The 21,761-nt window shown below is 46.6% G+C and overlaps 2 protein-coding genes and 1 long non-coding RNA gene across 4 annotated transcripts in view; 2 read left to right on the top strand and 1 right to left on the bottom strand.

Moving 5' to 3' along the window:
- Nucleotides 1–10,231, top strand: part of EXD1 (exonuclease 3'-5' domain containing 1) — a 38,568-nt gene extending 28,337 nt beyond the window's left edge. Inside the window, exons 10-11 of the mRNA XM_068397351.1 lie at nucleotides 2,478–2,669; nucleotides 9,920–10,231. Of these exons, the coding sequence (XP_068253452.1) occupies nucleotides 2,478–2,669; nucleotides 9,920–10,231 (504 nt within the window). The remainder of the gene's footprint in view (nucleotides 1–2,477; nucleotides 2,670–9,919) is intronic.
- A 1,640-nt stretch (nucleotides 10,232–11,871) lies between these two features.
- LOC137662871 (uncharacterized) lies at nucleotides 11,872–13,530 on the bottom strand. Its single transcript, XR_011048065.1, has 2 exons — nucleotides 13,063–13,530; nucleotides 11,872–12,126 (listed from the first exon to the last, which is right to left on the bottom strand). It is a non-coding gene; the product is annotated as an uncharacterized lncRNA (long non-coding RNA).
- A 138-nt stretch (nucleotides 13,531–13,668) lies between these two features.
- Nucleotides 13,669–21,761, top strand: part of INO80 (INO80 complex ATPase subunit) — a 73,531-nt gene continuing 65,438 nt past the window's right edge. For both annotated transcript variants that reach the window (XM_068399349.1, XM_068399347.1), the window contains exon 1: nucleotides 13,669–13,981. The gene's annotated coding sequence lies outside the window, so the exon portion shown is untranslated. The remainder of the gene's footprint in view (nucleotides 13,982–21,761) is intronic.

Below are 21,761 nucleotides of genomic sequence, written 5' to 3'. Positions count from 1 at the left end.
TTTGTGGTATGGGGGGAGGTGGTTGAAATATAAATATGGGGAGGCCTGGCAAATTGACTACATCACACTCCCTCAGACCCGCCAGGGTAAACGTTATGTACTTACCATGGTGGAGGCGACCACCGGATGGCTGGAAACATACTCTGTGCCCCATGCCACTGCCCGGAACACTATCCTGGGCCTCGAAAAGCAAATCTTGTGGCGACACGGCACACCAGAGAGAATTGAGTCGGATAACGGTACTCATTTCAAAAACAGTCTCATAGACAACTGGGCCAAAGAGCATGGCATCGAATGGGTATATCACATCCCCTATCATGCACCAGCCTCTGGGAAAGTTGAACGGTATAATGGGCTGTTAAAAACTACCCTAAAAGCAATGGGGGGTGGAACCTTTAAAAACTGGGATAAGCATTTGGCACAAGCTACCTGGCTAGTTAACACCAGAGGATCTATCAACCGAGCTGGCCCTGCTCAGTCAGACCTTTTACATACAGTAGAAGGGGATAAAGTCCCTGTGGTGCATGAAAGGAATCTGTTGGGAAAAACTGTCTGGGTTCTTCCTGCTACGGGCAAAGGTAAACCCATTCATGGGATTGCTTTTGCTCAAGGACCTGGATGTACTTGGTGGGTGATGCTGCAGGATGGTGGAGTCCAATGTGTCCCTGAAGGTGATCTGATCTTGGGTGAGAATACTTAATTCTGAACTGCATGATGTTAATTGCTGCATAATACTAACAGTGTTCATAAGTGTCTTTCAGGTTGAAGCAGTGGTGATGAGACCGGAGCTAGCTGCAAGTGGCGTCCAGTAACCTCCTCGAGACTGACATCTTTAACCTGCAACCCGTGGGCATGAACTGTGACAAAGCTCATATCATCTCTCCTACCCTGGGAGACTCCTAGCCAGATGGAAACCCACAATCCTGAACTAAATGAACTTGATGAACTTTTTTTTGTATAGAGATGAATCATAAACTAATGTTATCTCTATATATTTTAAAATGAAAAGTTAGTGGTGATCTGAGTATGACGTGAATGGTATGGAATAAGGGGTGGAATGTCCTGGTTTGGCGTAAACCAGGCCGATTTTCCTTTCAGTGATTTTTACTTTCAGCTAAGTCTCCTCTAACTAACTGCATGTTTTTGCAGACAGTGTCTGCTTCCAGGACTGATAACGCTCGAAGTTTGTAGTTATCACTGAGGCACCGGTAGGGATGTTGTGCAGAAAGGCTCTTGCTGTACTTATTCTTGAGAGAAACCAAGGTCACTGCTGAATTCCTCATTGCTTACGAGTGAAGAGCCGAAGGGGGGTCGCAGCTGCAGTGGGGAGCAGACAGGGCAGGTGACCCAAAATTGACCAACGAGGGTATTCCATCCCATACACGTCATTCTCGGTATAAAGTGGGGGGATCACGAGGGTCTCGCTCTCTTTCTGCTATGGCCGGTGTCCAGGGAGGACTCCGTCTGTTTTCCTGCTGCCCCCGATCCCGATCCGTGCGTTCCTGAATCCAGCTCTCGACCGTCGCTAGGCCCAGGCTGGGCCTTCCCGGAGCCTGCCCTGCAGTGCCGGTGGTGACGTGGCTGACTTCAGGGGAGCTCAATCTTGGTTTTGTATATATATTTGTATATATTTGATTATTTCTATTATTATTATTATACTTTTTTTTCATTATTATAGTTTATTAAAACTGTTTTAATTTTCCAACCCAGAAGTCTCTCTCCCTTTTCCCTTTCCCTTTCCCTCTGGGGGGAGGGGGGGGGATAACAGAGGGCATCTGCCACAGGTTTAATCGCCAGCCCAGCTTTAAACCGTGACAGTTTCGTAATATTAACCAATAGCAATGCACATGCTTACAGCCAGGGAAAGTACAAAATGTATAAAAGGGACAGCTTATGCTTAATAAAGCGTCTTCACTTTGATTCACATTGGATTGTGTGGAGGCGTGTTCCTTCTCCTCAGAAAATGACTGTGTAATATGTATGTAGGAAGTATACCAGTGTAAGCCACTCTGTAGTGGCAGTTTTGCTCAGGGTATCACGGTCATGCTGCGTAACTGGGGCTTATTTTCATGTTCTTCTGGTTGTGATGGCTGAAGATGTTACTATCCCCTGCTTCCCTGGCTCCCTTGATGGGATGGGTTTTTTTCCCTTCAGATCTTTCAGCTGAGCTCTTAGGAGCTGAGTTTGAGAGATGGGTGAGAGAGAACCTCGCATTAAATGTTGGAAGAGGTGTGTGTTGGTTTTTGGTTTGATTTTTTTTTTTTTTTTGAAGAAGCAATCCCTCCTCCCAAATTCCCTCTTCTCTAACATCCACAGACTTGTACACAGATGGCCTTAGAAGCTGCAAGCATTCAGTAGCACTGAAAATAGAGATCAGCATCAGGAGATATGTTATAAACTGCAGAAGAATGTGATGAAAAGCTTTGTTACAATTTTTGCTACTTAAATAACTGTTTTCATTTCATTGGGATACACAGGAGAATCCTGACATATGGTTCTTGAGACCTTTTCCAGCTGCTATGCTTAAAGCACTTGCTCTGAAAGCTAAGTGCCTTCTCCTGCTCCACTCATCTCTAATGGATAACTTGATGTCTGACCTAACAGCTGTGGTACGTGGTTATTTAAATGCTTATTGGACTGGGTCTGGAGATCACCTTGGGAGCACAAAGGTAGGTATGTCTTCGCTTGTTTCGCTGGTTAGTGATTTGGTCTAAGGCCCTGATGGATAAACTCTGGAGGACCTACCTACAGCAGCTTCCTTTTCTGCAACTGTACACCCTACTTTATGCCACATACCTTGTTTTCTGTATGCACCAGCAGAAGTGATGGTGTCTGTGTCTACCTAGCTGCATTTCATGTTAGTCCATTAGCACAAATCCACCTCAACGTAGTATTGTGGATGGTGAGCGGCAGCTGTTAAGGCATGAGCACAGGCATACGTGCCTTCTGTTCAGTCTAATCTGAGACTGCGAACCTCTGGGCTCAACAGGGGCTGTGCATGTGAGAGGGCATGAAGAGGGACAGGCAGTTGTGAAGTGTTGGTGCCTGGAGCTGCCAGAGTTCCTTTGTTTTGGTAGGATCATTTAGTCCCCATATCTTGTTCTATTTTTCTCTTAGTCTGTCATCGTTACTGCTGAGCTGTTTTGCATATATTCACTGTTTCTGAGTAGTGTTGTCTCTTGTTGGCCAAAGATTTTTACTTCTGTAAAAGCATCTCTGAGTTATCTTGTCTTTCTAATTTATTCTCACCTATGTTATCTTAAAAAAACAAAAAAAATCAGGTCAAGTAACCCTTTTCATCTTTGGTTACGTAGAACCAGTACTATGGCATGCCCAGATGCCTTGGAGTGACTCTTAAATGGTGGACACTTCTGTAATTGCTTGTTAATTTTTAAAGTAGGAGGGGGGAATGAGATTTTTGGTTAAGGATCTTGACTTCCTGCACTAATGGAAAGAACAGGTCCATGCAAACCAAACAAGCAGTGGTATTAGTGTGGTCTTGTTCTGTCTTCTCAATGAAGTAATCTTAGGAGGGCTTGCAATAACTATGTAAGATATTGCTGGTATTAAATTTGGGTGAAAAGTGAATGGTCAAACATCCTGAGTCATCACAAAGAGATGGAACTAACATGATTAAATCCTGTTACCACCTCATTTTTGCAGTTGTAAATGTCTTGACACACTTCTTAGGAAAAGAGAATACAGGTCTATCTTCATGGAAGAAATTGTGTTTTTCTTTACCCTGGCTTAACAAAGCACTCAAGGACAGACTTGAATCCGTTGGGAATTAAGGGCTCAGAGCAGTAAATCCCATTATTGAGGATTTAGGAGGAGATTAGTTTATGACCACAAGAGGTCATAATTGCCTCACAGATGGAAGAGAAGAGGTCGTATCTGGCAACCTTTTCTTTTTAAAGGAGAGCTGCCAAAAAAAGAAGGTTGTTCATAGTTCATGGAAGAAAATCAAGCTTGACATCTGAATTTCCAGTGTGAAATGCATGCAGAAGTAGGCATGACACAAGGGAAAAGAACAGCCTGTTAAAGTGAAAAGAGTACAAACTCTGTTTTACATTGGGCTATTTGTTTGTAGAATTTTTGTAAAGTGGTACTCGGGTTGCTGAAGACAATCCTTTTGTAAATCCATTTATTCCATAAGATTAGCCAAGGAATTAATCTCATTATGAGCATTTCAAATGGCATTTTGAAGATCTATTTAATATCACATCTGATAATCGTAATTCTTGCAGTTGCTTTAGAAATCTTGTAGTATGGATAGTAAAAGTAGCCATTTTCACCATCATTTCACTGTTAATCATTTTCTGTTGTTTCTCCATCTTGAAAGAAGATCACACAAATGAAAGTTTCTTCTGCTTTATTTAAAAGCGGCTTGCAATACTTATTTAAACTCCAAATATGGAGTTTGGTTTAGTTAAATCTGGCCTGTTACTTCAGTTTCTTCACTGGGTGAGTAAATAACTTTAAGGGAATCCCTTGCAAGTTGATGAGTTCAGCTAAATCTGTTTTAAGGGGAAAAAAGGCAAAAAAAAAAAAAAGAAAGCTTTGTTTGTGCAACTTCTAGGTTTTCTGGTATTAATTCCCTGAATCAAGAAGCCTTTATTCAGATCTGATTCTCAGAATGAAGTAATAGTCAAGATATTTACACCCTCCCCCCCCCCCCCCATTTATTCTAGTGCTTTTTCATGGATGTTTAGAAGTAGAGTTTATCCATCACCAAGGTCTGTGTTATGCCTTCTGTGTACTTTGTGCAGCTCCAGTTGAAAGTTACCTGTAAAATGGTTTTACTGGACTATCTCACTTTTTACACTGACCAGTTACAATTTACACTTGTGCTCCACCTTGGACCTTTGGCGAACAGCAGTCTGGTACAATGAGCTTGACTTCATCTTGGAGCCAGTCTCCAAAAACAGCAACCCTGAGTCCCTGTGCTTGATCACTGTGTTCCCAGACATGATCTGGTGCAGTTCCAACACTATTTCAGCAGAAATAATGGGTTTTCTTGCATTCTGAAGTAAATACCCATACCAGGGAAACATTTTGGAAACCTGAAATAGGTTATCTACTATGCTGTCTCCATGCTGGAGAACTGGAAGACAGGCCTCTGTTGCTGAAGCAGGACCACAGCAAAGCCAAAGACAATAAATGCTCCAGGGCCATAAGGATATCTTGCACTACTTCAGCTTCTAAATTGGAAGGTAAACATAATTCCTGAGTGAACTGGAATCATCTGTGGTACATCAAGCCTTTACTTGAAATTTGTGGGAATGAAAGCCACTAGGCAAGGGTGTTTCCAAGTTACCACGGCCTCTCTGATTTATAGGCATTTGGAGAAGATGACCAGATCTGGAAACTGACTGACTTCCATCACTCCAGGTAAGGAAGCCTCTTCTGGGCTCTTCTCTGTTCTGTTTTAGTTCTTGGATTGTGCTCTCTGAACAGAATCACCATGTCTTCAGCCTTTGACAAAGAGAAAGTTAGTTATGTAGATGTGCCTTCTCTTGTGCCTCTGGGCTACAAAGGTGTTTGAGTATGTCATACCTGACTAGACCAATGAACAGAGCCATGCTTCCCTGGCCTGCTCCTGTTTCCTCTGATCTTATTGAGTGACATCATGTTACACAGAAGAAAGCTTTATTTCCTTCTCCTATTCCCCAAAACTTATTTTCCCATGAAAACTATATGTGCAAAACAAGTACATAGATACAGACACAGTTTCAATCATGAGACTTCATTAAAAATGGAGTACAGAAGCTGGATGGAATACATAGACACATACCTTCCCATCTCCAGCTATCACATGTTGAATCTCAGCTCCTGGATCAGGATTTACAACATTGAACTTCAGCTTGGACTAGCATGGTAGCATCCTCCTAATCTTTCCTAGGTCACTGTCACATCCAGAAGTTCATAATGCCAATGGCTTTTGTGTGTAATAACAGTATCAGGATATAGTTGGTGAAAAAGATGCTTTGGCTTTCCAGTCTGAGGTTGCCTGTGAATTGAATAATGCTGAGTAACGACCAATAATGTTGTTGAATAATGACTACTGGGGCAGTTACCTGCTCTCTCCTACTCTTGTCAAATCAGGAGGTGCAGCCTCTGGGAGCAGATCTGGACCAGACCCTGTTTTTTCTCCTCTTGGAAACAGCATCAAGGAAAAGTGAATATGCATAATCATGGAGTAAAAGCCAAGCCTGTTCACTTGCCCCTATGGATCACTGCATCCACTGAGAGTTGAGGAAAAACAAGTGTGAATAAGGCAGATGAATGTAATTGTCACCACCCTTCCTTGAGCTCTATACACCCAGTCTCTGCAGCCAATTTTCCACATACATCTCTTGTTCCTCAGTGAGAAGCTTCAGTATGCTCTAACAGGCACACATTAGTGGCAGAATACAAGCAGCACTTTCTGGCTAAATGCAGAGTTGCTACTAGGGTCAGACCATCCTAGTGGCCTTCAACATATTCAGGAGTGCATGATTTCAGACTTATGCATAATTGCATGTACCTGTGTCTAATTTTGCCTTGTTTCTTGAACATGGATGAGTGGTGGGGGTTTTGTTTTGTTCCAGCTTATTTTGACAGAAGCTTGTACTTTCCCTTTACTTAAGACAAGGTTTCATGAATAATTTGATGGGAAGAAAGTCCTAGGTTGTCAGAGGTCATGGATAAGCTGGTAGAAATGGAGATTAATGACAGTTTATTGCTTCCACAGCAACAAACTGGTAAGAGCAGAGCAAGCAGCAGTTACGTATTTTGTGCAAATAATATCTTTGAGTCTCTTTGACTTGGTTGTCATAATTCTTGTGAGCAGTTGCAGCAGTCACTGGTGGTAGTCCTGGTTTCACCTGAGGTTGCAGCCATCTTTTCTTCCCCTTGATCTTTCAGATGTTTTGCTGGAAATGGCAAAGAAACAGAGTCCTTATGGTCAATCACTGGGCAGCCCTTCCAGCAAGACTTCCACCTTGCTTCTGGACAGCTAAGCACATTCTTTTGTCATTTGATAGTTGTTTCAGCAGTAACAGAAGATGTACTGAGGAGCTGGCCCATGAGCTGGTATGCCAGGTGGGAGACATGCTGTCAAGGTGACAGGTTGCAGCTCCATGGATTAGAGCTTCCTTCAGGAAAGGATTGCAGAAAAGATGGGTGTCGTGCATCCTAGCAGTGGCTAGCAACAGCCAAGTATTGCCAGTGGTCCACAGCAGACAAAAATGATAATGCAACACCCTTGTTGATGCAGTACTGGGAGAAGAGAAGGAAGAGAAAAATGGAGAAAGAAGGGAAAAAAAAAAGAAATGAAAGGCATCTCATTGATCCTGACAGTTTTGGAAATGTATGTTGACACTTTCTGCGATTGCTTGTGTCATCACCTGCAAGCAGTAGTTGAGTCTTCTGAATAGTGGACGCTCCCTCCTAAGCAACTGACTTTTTACCCACAAACCAGATGCAAAACTGTAACCTCTGATCCCCAGCACTTCATTATCAAAACCCTCAGTTTCGCTCTTCAGCACCTTTCTCAAACTGATAATCTTCCTTGCCTCTGAGGGGGAGAACTCAACATCAACTTCCCACCCTGACGGTATCTGCAGTTTCCTGCATTTTCAGCATAACTGTCTGCCAGGAGTAATTGTTCTTCTTGTGGATGCAGACATCACATAAAATGGGTTTCTGTGCCTCTGTCACTACAAAAGAGCTAGTAAAGGATCTGTACGTGCTACATTTCTAACTCTCCTTGTAGATTCATATTGTGTGTTGGTAGGTACTTGGAAATGCAGCTGCATTCTGATGTTGAGGGCTTAGATTCAAAGAAGCAAACACAGCCTGTGAACCCATCATGTAAAGAAGCAAATGTTCTCCTAGAAGTGCTCTGCTTTCTTGTTCAAGTGGTGATAGTTCACAAGCAGAGCTCTGGTACCATAGGGGAGTTGTACACCCGTGTGCAGCAGAGTTGATTTGCCGATGCGCTTAGATAGCGCAGTTAGTTGATTTGCCGATGCAGTAGATAAGGCGCAGTGCAGTATATAATACCAGATAACACATTCATGACACACATGGCATAAACTCTAAATGTAATTGCATGCCTGAGCCAGAAGTTTTCCTAATTGGCAGGTGAGTTGGGACTGTGCACAATGCATATTAATCATTATGAATGTACAGCATGAATTTTTGTGCAACTTAGCTTTAAATTGTTTAGGACGTGGATTACCTCTCACTGTAGGATACTGTAGCAGTTAGGAAGCTGGATGTACATTCTTCTGGTTAAACAGAACTGAAGGTGCAGTGTTTTCCAGTGCTTGCTCTGCTTTTTTCTGTAATCCTTTCTGAACTATTTAGCCTGCCTCTGGATCTGTGCAAACTTCTAGACATAGATTTTTGTGAGGCATGGCTTCCTTTTACAAAAGCCGTGGTAACTCTTTTCCAGTGCATCACATCTGTATAGCCACTCATTCTGTTCTTAGTGTTTCTACCAGTATGCTCATACAGACATCTGACTTACCCGTGTGTTGCTTCCTGTATCTTTCCCAGGACCTTCTTTAAACATTTACCATCTTCCAATCCCTGGGTATCAAGGCAGGTTTTAAGCAGGATACTATAGTTACTAGTTCAGCTTTTTCATGTTCCACTGTTTGGGGATTTTGGATGAAAGCCACCTTGCTGTTTGTATTTCAAGTATCGGTATTAAGTATTTATGGGACAATCTGAAAGAGATTCTGGGTACATAATGAATGGTTTTGGTATGGGAATCTCTACGTTTTTTCATGCTGAATATAGAAGAGAAAAAATGTTGTGTTTTTTACCATGCCGCTTTTGTATTCTGATTATCACTTGGCCCTGCAGCATGGTTGACATTTTATGCTCCTCTCATGTTTAAAGATTTTTTTTATTAGTTCTGTTATATTTTTGTTAAATATTAATAACATTATTCAGGCCTGCCCTTTTTTTTCCCCTGTAACTTCATCCTCATCATTTTCTTCACTTGGATGTGGCTTTGCTTTCCTGAAGGATGCTTACTTCATAGTCTCCATTCCCGTAACCTGTAGTCCTGCCAGTTTCCATTCACTCTTTCTGTGATCTTTTGCTGTTAGGTAATGTTTATTCTATGCTGCTTCTCTTGAAGTTGTCACCATGCTACCTGCTAGGCTTGAATTTGCTTGGCTGCCTCTTACTACTTTTAATCAAGCTTCCTGATTTGTGTAATTCCCCTTTCTACAGCTGAACCCAACTGTGGATTTTTTTGTTGTGGTTCCTACAAACAAATGGTGAGCGTTGCAGTGCTTGTTAAGGAGCAGATCCTTGAATGTAATGTTTTGAACAGTGTCCCATGCACTGCTCAGGACCAAATCAAGGAGTGTATCTCATTTCACATACTTCCTAAGCAGCTGTTTCGTTGATTTGTTATCAATGTTGGCTTTTTCCACATAGGGGTTTTTTTACCCATAGGATTGAATACCATGGTTTTAAATGAAAAGCCGGGAAAGCTGCCTTTGCAGTGGCTCCTACAAGCAAACATGAACTGGTTATGCCACTTTTGGGGGTTTACAACAACTTCATCGTGCAAAAGGTTTTTCAGGAGAGGTCTAAATCCCGTGTCTGAAGTATTACTTAAATCTTGAAGATCTTCAGAATAAAGGAGTAAACAATAAATGCAAGTCTAATATTTTTCCCTTTGGGTTGCCTTTAAAAGAATGGTGGGGGGACAACTAGAACTTTTTTTCCCCTGAGGTACTGTTTGTGTAAGCAGGTAGTTGATACATTCCACAGATCTAATGAGAGGTGATCGTTCTGTTCCACTGGCTAATTACAGAGGGAGCTCTTATCTGGTACTAACAAAAGTAGAACATGTGTATGCATATGTATTGTTTTGATTTCTTTTCTGTTTCTTTTCTTTTTCCCTTATCAGCCCACTTGCATGGAGCTGCCAGAGGAGCTTCGTCAGCTGGCAGACATCCAGAAGCTTCGAAGGGAGAAAGCAATAAGAGACTACAGAATGAATGAGGATGGTCTTTTGATCAGACCAGTCGTGGAATTAAAAGAGAGAAACGATCCACAGAAGGATGGAAACTACAGAGATGATGGGGATTGCTTTCCCACTAATAAAGCGGTATCTCAAATTACATCCTTCTACAGTCAGGATGTACCTTGTCAAGAAAAGCTTGAAAATCAAAATCAAGTGGTAAATCTGTGGAAGAACCTTAAACTGACCTCAAGCTAGCTGTACGAATCTAACTTCTGATACAGATGACTTGATGACTGTAGACTGGGTATTTGAAAACAATCAAATGAAAAAAAGGGGCTGTTCCCCATGCAGCAGTGTCAAACAAAAGCTCCTTCCTTTACAATGACAGGTAAACCCATTGTTGAATGGAAATAATGATGGTCTTTCTTTCAAAGGAAATTCCTTCTGTGTCCTGTCTGTTCTTCTCAAGGTCTATTTTTGAGATCCATTTTTTTCAAGAGCTGTTTTTTATTTTAAAACAGTGACTTTTCTTTTTCTTACATTGTTATCAGACCGATGTCTTAAATTGTATTGGTTCTTTTGTTACCTGTTGCAGGTATGTAAAACTCTCATCCAATCCAGATGTGTAAACAGGGGAGCTTATAAGATGCCTGTTCATTAAGATTAGAAAGGGTTTGCTTGGAAAAATTAAAAAACCTGGCCAACCCACGTGGGCTTGGTTTATATACAGATAAGTCTCTTGGCATAGCTGTACAACAGTCTTTCACAGGAGAGCGAAAAAGATCACACTGTAATGAACCACTGGGCTGGCAAAAACAGCAAAGAGGTGAACTAATAAAAAGGGCTTTTCTGCCAAGTCAGAGTTATTTTAGGCTGAGAGAAGTAGCTTCCTGCTGAAGGTTGCACGCCACCGTTGTTTGTCAGCACTACTGTATCAAACTCATGTAGATAAGGCTGTGTAAAACTAATGTGGCATGTATATAGACAAGTGTGTGTAAAGGGGGGGAAAGGCAATTAGTTTAAAAGATGTGTAGCACTCCCCCCTCCCCAAGCAAAATAAGATATAAAGGCAAAACCAGTTTATTTCCAGTATACTTGCTTTGGCTGGTATTCGCTAAAAGTAAAGCTCCTTCAATTGATAGTGCCGTTCCACCACATGACAAAATGAATGCAGGCCATGCCTGAGCCTTGGAACACTTTTGGCGTATCGCTGTATTTGACTTGCAAGCACAGGACTGTTGAAAATTCTTTGCTTTTGAAATTCTGAATTTATACACATTAATGTACTAAAATACATAAAAAATACTGCATGTTTTGCCATTCAAATGCTTCAGATGGAGTGGGGAACAAGGAAGGTTTTGTTCTCAGGGTTGTGGCTATGAGTATTGGTGAACATCGATGAGCAAGACAAAATGGGGAAGAATGGAAGAGGTAATGATCACTGTCCCAACCAGACCGTAGTCCAAGAACAACCTGGGCATCAGGCTGCAAACATGTTAATAGTAATGACGCCAGGTCATTACAGGACCTGTCAAAACAGGAGCTGTTTTTCTTTGTGTGTAAATTGGTGTGACTAGATGCTTAAGATATATCTGTGCATTTCTTTTAAATATTGTTAGGGGAAACGTGTCTTGTTTTTTTGGTTTTTCATTGGTTTTTTTGCCTCTCCACAGAGAGTACTAGACCAGCAGTATTTACATAGGTCTCTTTGAAACTATAGATAGGACTTACTCGCTTCTGGGAGTGGCAGAAAAATTGGCAGAAAAACTTCCAAGGTTTGCTCTTTGTCAGTACATTTTCTACATTTTTTTAAACCCTTAACAGTGTTCTGTAATCAAACTGTATAGTTCATTTGTCTCAGTTCACTTTAGAAAAATAAACAGGTTTGAAACAAGTTTGTCTTACAACTTTTTATTTGGAAATTGAGTCTGTTTCATGTGGTCTGCTAGGAGATGCTGGCAGTGGACCAGGCCCCTCTCCATCACTGGAGCTCATGCCATTTATCTGGAGCAAGATTCTTCGAAGCAGTGATGCGTTATCACAAGTCAGTGAAGTACAATGTGGGACATACAGGCTCTTCTGAGCCGGAGACAGCTCAGGAGCGCTTACATTGTATTTCCGCAACTGAAATCATCTGGGTCCATCCAGTCCTATTAGTAGAGAGAGAAAATGGCACTATATCAGACAATGGAAGGAGGGAGGGAAGAGAAAGTAGGATGTGAAGGCATGAAGCCTGGAACGTAGAAGAGTGGTCTATAATGTCTCTGTGCAGGATACAAACTGATTGCTAAAGGCACCCTTCTCGGTAAGAGACTGAGCTGCATTCTCAGCCTCTTCCAAGAAGTAAATCTCTGGCTGGAACTGTATTACAATGGAATAAGGATTTCCAGACAGGGACTTGACAGTGTAACTGCATCTGTGCCACTGTATTGCTTCAAGCAGCAAAACTTTCCTAGGGAAACATGGCTGCACCTTTCCCCTGTTCTCTTTTGGGAACGGCATAAAATAGATTGGAACAGAGTCATCACTCATTGATGCACAGGATTGAAAATGAGAGTTTTCTTAAAGGAGAAAAAAGGTTAGTTGTTTTTTTTTTCTTTTGAATGACCTGTAAGACTTTGTCATGCTGCTCAGTGCTAGCACTGTTTGTTTTCTAAGCTTGGTAGTAATGTGTGACAAAATCACGTACATTTCTTAAACAGTGTAATTGCTGGTTGCAGTTACGGATTTAAGTACCAGTTAAGAACAACTCTGTAATGAAGTTTTACTGGGGCAGTGGCAATGGTCTTGGTCTTATTTCCTAGTAATTGTGGTACCTACTGTGTGCTAGGATGACACAGAGCTTAGACAGGCATTTGTACTTCATTGCTCCAGGCAGTAAGTGATCTGGATTAATCACTCATTTAATGATTTACTGTAAATGTACTACTTAATGGGTTTTGGGAGACAGCTCTGCTCCATCGTGTTTACATCACAAAGCGTCCTCACAATTAACTTCCAGGCCTATTTTGTCCCGAGCTCCTGTGATGCAACTCTTCATGCACGAGAGAGGGAATGTGGTAAATGCACGTAGCTCCACCACGTACCTCCTCTGTGCCCGTGTTGCTGTTAAGCGGGACCGTGCCCCGGCTCCAGCGCCGTCTGCACCTCAGCGTTCCCGTCAGTCGCGGGGGCGGCCCGGCCGGGCATCTGCTGCCTTCTGCGCGGTTTGAACGGGAAGCTTCGCTGCGCTCCCGGCCGGCGGGGGCCGGGGCCGGCACCTCCCTGCCCGCCCCCCGGCCGTGTAGGCGGTTACCTGGCACTGCGCGGCCCGGGAGCGTGGCCGGCGGCCCTGCCCTCGCTTCCCCCGCGCCCCGACGCCCTTCCGGCGGCTCAAGGGCGAGAGCGCGTCACTTCCGGTGCACATCCGCCTCCCCGCGCCGGCATCGCGAGAGCCCAGCCCGCCTCACGCGAGACTCGCTAGCTCACCCGGCCGCTTCGGCCGAGTCCCTTCGGCAATTTCCGTCACCGCCAGGCTCTACCAATCGGCCGCGGGAGCGCATCGATGGGAACGGGCCCCCCGCGGGCTGCGTGTGGGGACAGCGCGCGCCGTGCGGGCGCGGGGGCCGTGCGGCGGCTGCGGCGACGCCAGAGGGGCGGCGGGGCCGAGGCGCGGGACCGGGGCGGCGGGGAGGTATGCGGGGCTCGATTGATCACGCCTGGCCATGGCGCCTCTCCTCCCCCCCGCCATGGCTCCCCGTGTCCCTGCTCCTCTCCTCTCAGTGAGCGAAAGTGGCCGCCGCCGCCGTCCCAGCGCCCGCAGCCGCCGCCTCCTCCTCAGCAGCAGCGCGGGCGCCATCTTGGCGAGGCAGGAGTCGAGAGCGCCCCGCGGCAGGAGACAGGCAACGCCAGCCCCGGTAACGCGGCGCGAGAGGCCGAGTGGAGCGAGCGGGGGAGCGAGCCCAGGAGACACCCCCAACCCTCTGCCGCCGCGGCCGCCGTGCCGAAGCCGGGCCCGCTACCCAGGTGAGCCACGGCGGCGACCGAACAAGGACACGCCGGGCCGGGGCCATGAGAGGCGGTAGCGGGGTCCCGCCTGGCCAGGCCGTGGCTTCACCCCCCCCTCTCAGCGGCGGCCGCAGCTGCCGGGCCTCTTCTTAAAGGGACAGGCCCCTTCCCCGCCCTGCCCGCCGGATGCGCCCCGATATACCGGTGCAGGAGCCGCCCCTCCCCCGCCTGCAGCGGAGCGGCCGCCGGGCCCCCCGCCACACGCCGCGGAGGGGGGGGACGGGGCGCGCGCGGCGGCGGCGGGCCCGCGCGGGGAGGGGAGGGGGGGGCGCCGCCGTGCACCTGCGGGCGCACGTGCGCGCGGGGGGCGGTGGCGCGTGCGCGGGGGGAGGCGGGAGGGGGGGGCGCGCAGCGAGGGCGGTGGCGCGGCCGGGCCTGGCCCGGCGCGCCGCTAGCGCCGCGTCCCGGGGAGTGCAGCTGCCGGCGGGAGAGCGCTGAGTCGATGCGGGGACACCCGCCCCCCGCCCCCCGCCCCGGTCCTGCTGGCACCGGCGCTGCGTGGGTTTATAGACACCGCCCGCCCCGGCGCCAGGCAGGTTCCGCCGGCTGCCCGCGGAGGGCGGCTGTGGAGGTGTCAGAGCGGGGCCTTCGCTCTGCAGCTGCCCCCGGCTGCCGGGGAAGGGCGGCCTGCAGCGGCGGGGCGCTGCTGGCCCGGGGCGCGGACTGTCCGCGTGATGCAGTGCTGCTGCTGGGGTTGGGCGGCTGGTGCTCGGTGCGAGCTCCCGCCCGGCGCTGCCGCCTCCGTGGGGGCCTGCTTTTGTAGCGAGCTCTGTCCGGACAGCGGCCGGCGGCTGCGGGAAGGTGTTGCCTGCCGAGTTGGTGTCCTCGATGAAGAGTGCCACCAGGTGTACATGAAGCGTGGTTTAGGGTTATGTTTGCGCTAGTGAATATGTACACTAGAAAATACCTCTTTAAAGCTGTGGTATAAAGTCGTAGAATCATAGAACAGTTTGGGTTGGGAGGGACCTTAAAGATCATCTATGTCCACCCCCCCTGCCATGGGCAGGGACACCTTTCCACTAGACCAGGTTGCTCAAAGCCTCATCCAACCTGGCCTTAAACACTTCCAGGGAGGGGGCAGCCACAGCTTCTTTGGGCAACCTGTTCCAGTGTCTCACTACTCTCACAGTAAAGAATTTCTTCCTGAGAGCTAATCTAGATCTACCCTAAGTCGAATTCTAAGTCGAATCCTGTTTCACTGCGAACACGTAGCCTAATACAGTTTCTGCTGTGGTTAGTATTATTTAGCATACATTCTTTTTGTTACCCTGTTGCTGATCTTGTGTGGTATGTTTCCCTTAGCAGTGCTGAAGATGATAATAATAAATTCCTTTAGATTATTTTCTTCTTTGCATGAAGAAAGTGGTGCAAGTCAAGTTCATTTTTTTAGAGTGAAAGGTCCTTATGTGTGTTATCAGAATTTTAGTTTTCTCTCATATGGACAGATCTACTGTAAGGATTTGTACAGCACATGTGATACACCTGTATGTGACCAACACTCGTCTTTTTTTAATTTACATGAATCAAAAATGATGTATTTATGTTGTCATTCCTTTAATGTATAAGAGTACATCATGACATCCAGAGGTTGGTAAGATAGTGAGGGAAAAGTACAAGAAATAGGACTGTAGCTTGAACCTTTTCCCAATGTTTAAGAATATTCCCTGTAATTCACTTCTAGTCCATCTCTTTAACAATATATGTGCAAGTTGCTTAAAATGCTGCTTTGCATTTCTTGACTGTTTAAATAAGCAAGTTTTGTTCCATTTGGGTGTAACGTAATAAGCTGTAAATTCTTTCAAAGCATGCTGTTTGACGAGATAAATTAGATGCTAGGGATTGGTTTTGATGGCAAGAAGAAAATGGTCCTTTTAAAGCTGTCTTGGACATAGTTCCCTTTTCGTGGAGGGAGTAAAAACGAAACAAAACTGAAAACATGCGTGCAGTTTCTGTTTTGTGTACAGAGAGAGAAGAGTGAAGCAGTGGCAATGTGTAAGGGTAACAGTTGGTGCTGTTACATAGTGCGGAGTGTATGGCTACATTGTCAGAGGTCTCCATACATACTGTTAACTGCCCTTTTGGGACAAGACTTAGTCTAACTGAACAATTAAATAGTTAGGTTTGTTTTTATGCAAGTCATTTTGCTGGTACTTTAAACACGGGAGCAGAGCTGTGACATGCCAACTTTTGTGTTCGGTATGTTTTAAGGTATTGTGTCGTTCACTTATGTATATACTTCTGATAAATTTTTTTGTAGAGCTGTAAGGTCAGTCGGCAGCAGCCACAGCGACTGAGGTGAGTGCAGGCGAGGGTGAGATCGGGCTGTACTGGGTGGGTTCCGTACTCAGGGCCACCCGAGCAGCAGCCCCGAGTCCTGTCTGGACCCGGAAGTTCCCAGCAACGAATCAGGAGAGGAGGGGGCGGAGCCAGAGGCACCGTGGGAGATTTGAAGGGCCCCTGGGGAGCGCGGCAGTTTGCGCGGCAGTTTGCGCAGGCAGTTTGCGCAGGCAGGGCGAGCAGGAAGGTATGGTTTCCACTCGGCGGGGCCCTAAGTCCGTTGCAGGTGCCAGAAAGGACATGACAACCCAAACGGACCTGCTGCGGAAGCATGCGGAGGTGCAGGCGGCAGGCTGCAGGGAGTGCCAGAGCCTGGCCCTGGCACTTGAGGGTAACGGAGACCTCGCCTGTGTGAGGTGTGAACAGGACGACGACCTGATCTCCTTGGTGGCCCAACTCAAGGAGGAGGTGGAAAGGTTAAGGAGTACAAGAGCATCCCAGGAAGGGGTTGCCGGGCAGTGCTGTTCCCTGCCTGCCCTGGGGAAAACGGACGGGCCTAATGCTACCCGGGTAGTGGAGGATCCTCTTCCTCCTCCACAAGGAGCAGGAGGAGACCTAGGGGATGGGGGGAGTGGAGGCAGGTCCCTGCTCGGGGTGGCAGGTGAATGCCATCCCGAACTTCCTCCCCTCCCCGCGTCCCCCTGAAAAATAGGTATGAGGTGCTGGAGCCTGAGCGTCTTCCTGAGTGTCAGGAAGACATGAATCTAGGTGAAAGACCCTACGGGGCTACGTAAACGGAAGCAACCAAGTAAGAGGGTTGCAACCAGCTCCAAAAAGGAGAAAAGAAAAGTAATTGTTACAGGCGACTCCCTGCTAAGGGGAACGGAGGGCCCCATATGCAGGCCAGACCCGACTCACAGGGAAGTCTGCTGCCTCCCTGGGGCTCGGGTAAGGGATGTTGCCAGGAGGATTCCTGAACTGGTGAGGCCCTCTGACTACTACCCACTATTAGTATTCCAGGTGGGTAGGGATGAGATTGAAGAGAGAAGTCCCAGGGCAATCAAAAGGGACTTCAGGGCCTTGGGGCGTTTGGTAAAGGGGGCAGGTGCGCAGGTGATATTCTCTTCAATTCCTTCAGTGTTTGGTGAAAATAGGGAAAAGACTATGAAAGTACAACAGATTAATATGTGGCTAAGAGACTGATGCCATAGGTGGGATTTTGGGTTCGTTGACCACGGGGCAGCTTTCATGGCACCGGGCCTGCTTATGCCGGATGGGGAACAGCTGAATCAGAAGGGGAAAAGGGTTATGGCCCAGAAGTTGGCAGGACTGGTTAAGAGGTCTTTAAACTAGGTTCGATGGGGGGGGGATAAGACCAGGGCAACCACAAATGAACCTAGGGGTGACAGGCCTGCGTCGGGGGCAAGGCCGCTAGCCCAGCTGAAGTGCGTTTACACCAATGCACGCAGTATGGGCAACAAACAGGAAGAGCTAGAAGCCACTGTACAGCAGGAAGGTTATGATGTGGTTGCCATCACAGAAACGTGGTGGGATAACTCTCATGACTGGAGTGCTGCTATGGATGGCTATAAGCTCTTTAAGAGGGACAGGCGAAGCAGGAGAGGCGGTGGGGTAGCGCTGTATGTTAGGGAGTGCTTGGACTGTGTCGAAATTGAGGAAGATGGTGAGGATGACAAGGTTAAATGTTTATGGGTGAAGATCAGGGGGAAGGTCGGCAGGGCGGACATTACGGTGGGAGTCTGTTATAGACCACCCAACCAGGATGAGCAGGCGGACGAGGCGTTTTACAAGCGGCTGTCAGAAGCCACCCGGTCGCCGGCCCTTGTGCTCATGGGCGACTTCAACTTGCCGGATGTCTGCTGGAAATACAACATGGCAGAGAGGAAGCAATCTAGGAGATTCCTTGAATGTGTGGAGGACAACTTCCTCATGCAAGTGATAAATGAGCCCACTAGAGGAGGGGCCCTGCTTGACCTGCTGTTTGTGAACAGAGAAGGACTAGTGGGAGATGTGAGGGTCGGTGGCCGTCTTGAGAATAGCGACCATGAAATGTTAGAGTTTTCGATAGTGGGGGAAGTAAGGAGGGGCAAGAGCAGAACTTCTGCCTTAGGTTTCCGGCGGGCAGACTTTAGCCTGTTTAAGAGGCTGGTGGACTGAGTCCCTTGGGAGTCGGTCCTGAAGGGCAAAGGAGTCCAGGAAGGCTGGACATGCTTCAAAAGGGAATTGCTAAATATTCAGGAGCAGGCTGTCCTGGTGTGTAGGAAGACAAGCCGTCAGGGAAAAAGACCGGCCTCGTTAAACAGAGAACTTAGGCTAGAACTTAAGGAAAAAAGAGAGCCTATTTGCTCTGGAAGAAGGGTCGGGTAACTTGGGAGGTCTATAGGGATGTTGTCAGGTCATGTAGGGAGAAGATCAGAAGGGCCAAAGCTCAATTAGAGCTTGATTTGGCTGCTACGGTCAAAGATAACAAAAAAAGCTTTTACAAATACATCAACAGCAAAAGGAGGGTCAAGGAGAGCCCCCACCACTGGCTGAATGAGGACGGTAGTGTAGTGTCAGGGGATGAGGAAAAGGCAGAGGTGCTCAATGCCTTCTTTACCTCGGTCTTTAATGTCAAGACCGGTTGTCCTCAGGAGACTCAGCCCCCAGAGCCTGAAGTTAGGAACGAGGGGCTGTGTGAACCCCCTGTAATCCAGGAGGAGACAGTTAGTGACCTGCTGTGCCAGTTGGACACCCACAAGGCTATGGGCCCGGGTGGGATTCACCCCAGAGTAATGAAGGAACTGGCAAATGAACTTGCCAAACCACTCTCTATTATTTACCAGCAGTCCTGGTTAACTGGAGAAGTTCCAGCTGACTGGAAATTAGCAAATGTAACGCCCATCTACAAGAAGGGTTGGAAGGATGATCCAGTGAACTATAGGCCTGTCAGCCTGACCTCGGTGCCAGGCAAGGTGATGGAACAGATCATCCTGAGTGCCATTACACGGCACATGCAGGACAATCGGGGCATCGGGGCCAGCCAACATGGATTCATGAAAGGTAGGTCCTGCTTGACCAACCTGGTCTCCTTCTATGACAAAGTGACCCGCTTAGTAGATGAGGGCAGGGCTGTGGATGTAGTCTATCTAGACTTCAGTACGGCATTCAACACTGTCTCCCACAGCATCCTCCTAGACAAACTGGCTGCCCGGGGCTTGGATGGGTGGACTCTTCGATGGGTTAAAAACTGGCTGGATGGCCGAGCCCAGAGAGTGGTGGTGAATGGGGCAAAGTCCAACTGGTGGCCGGTCACTAGTGGTGTTCCCCAGGGCTCAGTTCTGGGGCTGGTGCTCTTCAATATCTTTATAGATGATCTAGACGTAGGGATTGAGTGCACCCTCAGCAAATTTGCAGATGACACCAAGCTGGGTGGGAGTGTTGATCTGCTGGAGGGTAGGAAGGCCCTACAGAGGGATCTGGACAGGTTAGATAGATTGGCCGAGACCAAGGGCATGAGGTTCAACAAGAACAAGTGCCGGGTCTTACACTTCGGCCACAACAACCCCATGCAGCGCTACAGGCTCGGGGAAGAGTGGTTAGAGAGTGGCCTGGCAGAAAGAGACCTGGGGGTGCTGATCGACAGCCGGCTAAACATGAGCCAGCAGTGTGCCCAGGTGGCCAAGAAGGCCAATGGCATCCTGGCCTCTATTAGGAATAGTGTAGCCAGCCGGTCTAGGGAAGTGATCGTCCCTCTGTACTTGGCACTGGTGAGGCCGCACCTTGAATACTGTGTCCGCTTCTGGGCCCCGCACTTCAAGAAAGATGTTGAGGTGTTGGAGCGAGTCCAGAGGAGGGCGACCAAGCTGGTGAAGGGTCTGGAGGGTCTGACCTATGAGGAACGGCTGAGGGAGCTGGGGTTGTTTAGCCTGGAGAAGAGGAGGCTCAGAGGTGACCTTATTGCAGTCTACAACTACCTGAAGGGAGGTTGTAGTGAAGTGGGAGTTGGCCTCTTCTCCCAGGCAACTAGCGATAGGACAAGAGGACACAGCCTCAAGCTTCGCCAGGGGAGGTTCGGGTTGGACTTTAGGAAGAATTTCTTTTCAGAAAGGGTTATTAGACACTGGAATGGGCTACCCAGGGAGGTGGTGGAGTCACCATCTCTGGATGTGTTTGAGAAAAGACTGGACATGGCACTTAGTGCCATGGTCTAGTTGACATGGTGGTGTCAGGGCAACGGTTGGACTCAATGATCCCTGAGGTCTCTTCCAACCTGATTGATTCTGTGATAGCTTTTAAAATACTAAATTAGGCCCTATCTGTGACTGTTATTTCGACAGTTAGAAAATTCAGAGCCTGTGTCCCACTGAGTTGTCTTCTCTGTATTTAAAACCAATTAAAGGGTGGACAGAGATCAATGAAATGCTGTCTCATTCCTTGGGAAACAATATAAAACCTTACCACAAAAGCAAAAAAGCTAAGTACTGTATATAGGACAGTATTTAGTTTTAATTAGATTTCATTACTCAGAAAAGCAATTAAAATGGCTTTTTTTTAATTTCAAACTGAAATGGTGTGAACTCACACTTCTGTTATATGTACATGTCTTTTATTTATTCAGCTCGAGTTCAGTGGAGACAGAGGGCTTTAGGTTCATATGAAATATCCTCTTATCTGCTTTTTGTAAAGCAATAATCTCTTATGTATCGAAGTTATATTTAAGACACTGCCATAAGAAGACTATATGGGGATTATGTTTTCCCCTAAGACCTGGCATTCAGTGTACTCTGGAAAATGCTGGTCAGTGTAACTATACATTTATCAAAGCAAGCTAAAATGTGAAAGGGGAAAGAAGAGTGTGTAATTCTTCTTCAAGCAAAATACCTCTTCAAGTTTTTTATGCCACCACAACTGTCTGTATTAGAGATTATAGGCTTATAAAGAAATGTGATAAAAATATTCCTAACTGATATTGCGCACTAATGTTAAGTTTTCCACATAGTTCTTGACTTAATCTTCTATGTGGATATGTGTGTTTGTGTTGGGGTTATTCTGGAGATGTTACTACAGGAAATCCTTAACGGCATTCTGCTATTCTGATGAGAGTTGTATGTCTCAGTTGTGAATTTCTTCAAGAAAGAAGAGTATCTTAAGTGTTCATATCAGTTTGGAAAATCTGTCTTAGTAAGTTGGTGTCAAAATGCAAAGCACAAAAAGATCATGTGTGGGAAAAAAAAAACCAGAAAACTGCTAAAATTGTGAGGGGACTAAGATAGCATAGAAGGTTGTATTCTTGCTCTCAGTTTTTAATCCTGCTTTATGGATAAAACTTCCAAAACTGTAAATAGGGATATGAGGAATACATACTTTCTGTATGTAAACTGGGATTTCAGGTTTTTGTCCACTTGAATGTTTTGTCAGTGTGCTTACACAGGTTGGACGGAGGAGAGGTAAGAAACTC

The sequence above is a fragment of the Nyctibius grandis genome, chromosome 4 (genome assembly GCF_013368605.1).
Source record: "Nyctibius grandis isolate bNycGra1 chromosome 4, bNycGra1.pri, whole genome shotgun sequence".
Taxonomy (NCBI): domain Eukaryota; kingdom Metazoa; phylum Chordata; class Aves; order Nyctibiiformes; family Nyctibiidae; genus Nyctibius; species Nyctibius grandis.
Note: the sequence above shows the minus strand (reverse complement) of the source record. Positions and strands in the feature narration are given on the sequence as shown.